Here is a 6388-nt window from a genome sequence, read left to right as displayed (position 1 = left end):
GCCTTGGCATACATTTGGAGTATTAATTTTGTCCATTTTGGACACAAAGCGAATAAAATATTGTTTATATTGATTTCTTTTACTTTCAGCTATTTTCCTTTGATTCAAATCACATAATATCAACATAGCAGAAAAAACTAAAAACACCTTAGCAAATGAATGTTTCACAAAATTTAGTTTGGAGTATTAATTTTGTCCCTTTTGGACACAAAGCGAAATACTGTTTTTTAAATTAATGAAATTTTTTTTAACTATCTGTTATTTTAGAAAAACTGATGATGGTGGAAAAATACACCGAAACGTATTTTAATTGATTAATAGAGACAATAAATGACTGAAACCCAGGAATTAATTTTGATTTCTAAAAATTATATATTTTTTGGAAACTTTATTTTCGTACTGATTTTTTATGCTCAAAATCGGCAAATCTGGGCTAATAAGCTAATTGATTGATTTAAAGATTGTTTCATCTGAGCACTTCCGATTTGTTTTTTTCGACCTTAAATTGATCTTTTTTTTCGAATCTTTACAATTTGACCGATTTTCTAGGTTCAAAATTAGCAAAATTGATCTAATAAAGAACAATTTATTATTTTTAAAGATTGTTTCATCCAAGCGCTCCCAGTTTGCTTCTTTCTATCGAAAAATTATAATTTTTTGTCTAAACTACAGGGTTTAACTGATTTTTTATGTTCAAAGTGTGGCCTAATAAAGAGTATTTTATTGCCTCTAAGAATCATGAAGTTTTTTGATTAATTTAAAAATTGTTTCATTCAAGCGCTTCCAGTTTGCTTCATTCTATCGAAAAATTATAATTGTTTGTCTAAACTACAGGGTTTAACTGATTTTTTTATGTTCAAAGTGCGGCCTAATAAAGAGTATTTTATTGTCTCTAAGAATCATGAAGTTTTTTGATTAATTTAAAAATTGCTTCATCCAAGCCCTTCCAGTTTGTTTCTCTCTATCAAAAAATTATAATTTTTTGTCTAAACTACAGGGTTTAACTGATTTTTTKTATGTTCAAAGTGTGGCCTAATAAAGAGTATTTTATTGTCTCTAAGAATCATGAAGTTTTTTGATTAATTTAAAAATTGCTTCATCCAAGCCCTTCCAGTTTGTTTTTTTCTATCGAAAAATTATACATTTTTGTCGAAACCACAGTGATTGGTTGCTTTTTCATGTTGAAAGTGTGGCCAAATAAAGAATCTTTTATTGCCCCTCATATTAATAAAGAAAATTCATTCGCTTCTTGTTTGCTTCCTTCTACCTAAAATTGATATATTTTTGCTTTCATCTTCTTATACTCGCCTTTGAATTGCTGAAATTAAAATAGCGTCAATTACTGATAATAAAGAACTTTAACCGTATTGAGACAATAAAAAAAATTATAATGAGTAAAGCCCAGGGCGCAAAAAGAGGTTTTAATTCTCAAATGTTTATTGCGATGTTACTGTTAGTACCTACTTGCCCTGAAGTCTAACGTTTCTTTTGATATGGTGCCTAAAATTCTCCCAGTTTTCCAGTCCTTTATGTGTATATTTGACTACATTTCCGTCATAGTTTTGTTAAAAAAATACAAGTTTTAGATGCATTTTAAGCCCAGTTGAGGTCGTAAGGGTTTTCCCGAATCAAGCATTCTGACTCATTTATGTACTCGATAATCTACTAGATTTGCCTTTTCAGGTAAAGACCATCAATCGGACGATGATGACGATATGCGAAGTGACATCAGTAGCGACGATCTTAAGGACCCAAACTCGAAAAAGAAGAAAAGTGATTCAAAGTCGCAAAACACCGGAAAACCTCGCCGGGCCCGTACCGCCTTTACGTACGAACAATTGGTGGCACTTGAGAACAAATTCAAAACCACCCGATATCTTAGTGTGTGCGAGAGACTCAACTTGGCGCTCAGTCTGAGCCTGACCGAGACTCAAGTGAAAATCTGGTTCCAAAATCGGCGAACCAAATGGAAGAAACAGAATCCGGGCATGGATGTGAACAGTCCGACGGTACCGCCGCCCAATGTGGGTTCCGGTGGAGGTTTTCCCGGATTTCCCGGCCACCATACGCATTCCGGACTTTTGTACTCGCACCATGTTCCCTATGGTGGAGTTTATCCGCTTCAGGCGGCCAGCTCAGGAGGATATTCTCCGTACTTTCACTTAGCCAATCATGGGCACAATTTGGGATCGTGAAACTGTGTTAACATGTAAACGGGTGTAAATAATATGTTTTATATTGTGTAAATAGATGTAGGGGGTAGTTGTAAGTCGAGAATTTGCGAGGGAAAGAATGCTTTAATCTCTTAGAGAGGTGGAAGGCGTTAATGAAGTCTGATTAATGTACCAATAGATATTAGGCACTTTCCGGCTGTTTAACACGAAAAATTACCTTGTTTTGTCCCTGTGTATTTTGTTCCTCAACCTTCTAGCTCTCCTGATTGTTTATTATTCCTTTGTACACTTCTATAATCTGTTTTGCAGTGAAGAGCTTTTGTAATTATGTAAATAACCAATGAAATAGGCGGCATCTTCTACGTATTTGACAATTTGGGACTGCATGTTACCATATTTTAGAAAACCTTGTATAGCTGGTATCGTATTTATTGCCCGAGGGGAAAATTACACTGTAAATAATAGACTAAAGTATTCCATAATGTAAAGTGGTTTTATTTCTAACCGCCTTTCCAGGTTTTTTTTTGAGTAGGTATAAAATTCACATTTTCAAAACCCACAACAACATAAAAAACAAGCTAATACTTACAACATTAATCAAACATCGACACACTTTCAAACATCCCTAAAATTAAATAAGGCAAACAATCCTCATATGTTCAATTCAAAATCAAGCATTTCTAACCAAACGTGCCTTTTCTGGACGTTACACGGGCATTCGACACAGTCCTACCCTACTGTTTCCTTTTGTCATCAGTGTTAATAAATAGCCGCACAAAACACCCCAAAGTATACGCTTGTGTTGCATTATTGCCTTATTAGCACTCTCTATTTATATTATAATTTTGGAAATTTCAATGATTAGAAGCGCTGGGTTTTATGGGCTGGAACGTTGCGGTAATGCTCAGTTTCGACACGATTTTTTCTACGATTGTAGTAAAACAGACCCACAAAGATTATGAAACGAATGCAATTAAGGTTAATTTTCCTTGCATTATTTTTGTTAAAATAAGGCATTTTAAGCGATCGTTACTCGTTACACTATTTGCAGAAAAGTAAGAAATTCTTGAAAATATAAAACCCAGAACTTTTCCGTTAAAAAGGCAGGTTTGAGGCGGATGTAAAAAAAATTGTATTTATTATTTTTTATTAAATTGCGCCTCATGCGTTGCGCTGGATGCTATTATCAGATTATGCAACCTCAGATTTTCTCAACCGATGTTAGTTTAAAGCGTTTTAAAGTCTAAAAAAGTTGGAAGTAAATGGAAGTTAAGCTGCAAAGTGAAAATTCTACTGCCCAGTCAAAAGACGATTGAAAACCATACAAAAAGTTACCCGAAAAATTACCGTGTTATTATAATTTTCTCTTGAATTCAAGTTTTGGAAGATGAGTCACCGTTTTTCTGGTTTTTACTACTATTCGTTTTGTGTGATTTTGTCACTATTTTATCGAAAAATATTCAATCTTAAGACAAATTTTATTGCAAATAGAAAATATTTCTTATCACAAATTGATTTGCAATTGGTGCAATTTAAGGAAAATTTAAACTGCGCTTTTTGGCCACAGTACAAGTCGCCCATTATGAAAGAAAATCTACATAACAATGATGAGGAAAATGAGGAAATCAAAGTAAAAATGTATTCAGCTGGCGATAAAAAAGTGTCAACTGAATATAAGACTGAGTCTGCTTATACAAACAAAAAGTGTATGAAAAACGTGTCAAACAGATGCTAGAATTCGAATTTCCTTCAAAGAGCTTTGAGAGAAAACATGGGTTTTTTTAAATGAAACCATCACTCATCGCGTATTTATCAACAGTTTAAACCGTGCAAAGATTTTCCAGTTAAATGTTTGGATTATTTTTGTTCTTAATTTCCCAAAATTGTCCAAAAACCTCATTTTCTTCTGTATTCGAACGAGTTTTTGCAATGCGTAAGTTTAAGCAAATGCAGTATCAAAGTGACCATCGAACGAATTGAAAAAAGACGTATTTTCAAAGCGGTTCTAAAATTTTCATTTCGGTCATGTTTGATATTACATATTGCGTTTTTGAAACTTCTAACAAAACATTCCGAGAAATCAACAGTTTTCGGGAAATCAGGAAGAAGGTCTGCAGATTGTACGCAGATTACCGTAAACACACTTTCACTTGTCGATAAAAAAAAGCTACTTAAAAATGTGTGCTTAAAAACGAAAAATTCTTTAAAGGGTAAGAGAAATAGCCTGCTTTGTCCGATTTGAAGCAACGTCAAGAAAAGTGTTTCAAAGACATGGTAAAATTCGAATTTTCTTCAAAGCGTTCTTTGAAGAAAATTCGAAGATCGAGAATCTTCAAGAATCTGGGGTAAAACATGGATTGAAAAAATAAAACCAGCTCTTATCGCGCCTTTATCAACAAATATTTTTTATTAAACGAAATAAACTGTTCCTGTATCACGAGAGAAAACCTTCTTATATTTTCGAGTTATAAGTATATTTTGATTAGTATTATGTTCGTTCTTAATTTTTCCTAAAATTTTCCAAAATCTTGTTTCCCTTGCAACCTGTATTTCTTTTAAGTCACTTTCCCAAAAGATTGTCTCAATTTTTTTTTGGATTTTTTTTAAATTTTTTCAGCTTGGATTTAGGGTTTTTTATATGGGGGTACCATTCCTATGAACAGACAACTAAGTTTGTCTCTATGGGATGTTATTTTAAACGACATATGTATATGATCAAATAAATAAATAAATAAAAAGAATCTGAGTATTTTCCATGAAATAGTTTAAGAAAATACATAAACAAACTGAACATAAATCTGATTGAGGAAAAAACGGATTTTTGTAACGATTCTAAACTTAGTCATGTTGGAACGTTTTTGAAGCTTTGAAACTGAGAAAACATCAGGAATCAACACTTTCTATGAAATGAAAATAAAGATCTGCAGATGCTACAATGTTCATAGCAACATCCCTGATTGATCTACATTTTTTTCTGGAAAGCTCAGGATTTACTTTAAACAGCTTTGGAGATACGCGTAGAGACTGAAGCAAGTTCACGGTCAGATGAACGAAAACTTCCACCAATGTAAATCTGAAAATAAAGCACTAATTTGATCGAAAAAGTAGATGAATGTGATTAATCGTAAGAAGAAAATATTGGGAAAAAATCAGAATAAGAATAAAAAAGATACAGAGGCTGAATGTTTTTGAGTTGTGGTTGGATTGAATAATTCACAAAATAAGTCGGACATATAAAATTATATGCGAGATTGTTATGCAAGGGATAAATATGGAAAGAGCAGGAATTTCTGGAATGTTTTTGAATAATGGAACGTAAAGAACATCAAAATGGAAGAATGCTTCAATTGCCTCAGAAGGCCATTAATATAGCAGCTTGAAGATAGATCGAAACAAATACTTTTTAATTGGGAAAAGGACGCTGCATGCATTCCATGAGCCTGGATGTTGAGGATCCAGACTATTTCTAATTTTTTTTGGAAAACCCCTGATATTTAAGTGACGCTGTATAAAAAGTTAGTAAAACTGCGCCTCTGAGCAATTGCCACGCGACCCGAGTAACAGAGCAGAACTAAACTAAATCGAGATCGTTTTATGGCCCGGATAGTCTCATTGCGCATATAATAGACGAGGCTGTTTGTGCAGTTTAACCACTTCGGAAGAGGAGCGGATCCGAATTAGCATTTTCCAGCAGTTCCGAGCTGCTCCGCATTGATTATTTAAATTTAATACGGGGATAAAGCGAAATCAATTATCTGGAGGGGTTCGGTTTGCGTAGGTGCGATCCAGTCTTGTACTAGTTAATTGGTTTTCTTCCGATTGGCTCCTTGATGGAATCGAATAGACGTGCCATGTTCCGGCTTTGTTCAGAGAATTGGATACACTTCGATGTGGAATTTGGCGCGTTCGATTTGCATCTGAAGTCCATTTATCGGAATGAAGGCGGCTGGAAAAAATGGGTCACTCCAGATTGCACGTCGAGCTCTGCGCCTTCCTAAAGTGGTTGAGCAATGTGCCATGCGAGTCCATTCATATTAAATGGGGTTGGCGGCAGCGCTTTTGAACCTGAATAATTGAGGAGGCCGTTTCTCCGTATCCTCCCAGGTGCCGTTTCGCGAAACAGCTTTAATACGAACCGACGGCGCCGTATCGACTCTGCCCGCGCTCCTATTCATTATTTACCGCGATATTACATGTTGCATTTTATGGTCGGG

The 6388-nt window shown here is 34.5% G+C and overlaps 1 protein-coding gene across 1 annotated transcript in view; it reads left to right on the top strand.

The window, feature by feature from the left end:
- The window catches only part of LOC109545404 (homeobox protein slou), a 10394-nt gene extending 7738 nt beyond the window's left edge, over nt 1–2656 (top strand). Inside the window, exon 3 of the mRNA XM_048666846.1 lies at nt 1684–2656. Within this exon, the coding sequence (XP_048522803.1) occupies nt 1684–2195 (512 nt within the window). The 3' untranslated portion in view covers nt 2196–2656. The remainder of the gene's footprint in view (nt 1–1683) is intronic.
- The last annotated feature ends 3732 nt before the right edge of the window (nt 2657–6388 follow it).

The sequence above is a fragment of the Dendroctonus ponderosae genome, unplaced genomic scaffold (assembly GCF_020466585.1).
Source record: "Dendroctonus ponderosae isolate FM_Combo_2020 unplaced genomic scaffold, Dpon_F_20191213v2 Dpon_F_20191213_5, whole genome shotgun sequence".
Classification (NCBI taxonomy): domain Eukaryota; kingdom Metazoa; phylum Arthropoda; class Insecta; order Coleoptera; family Curculionidae; genus Dendroctonus; species Dendroctonus ponderosae.
Note: the sequence above shows the minus strand (reverse complement) of the source record. Positions and strands in the feature narration are given on the sequence as shown.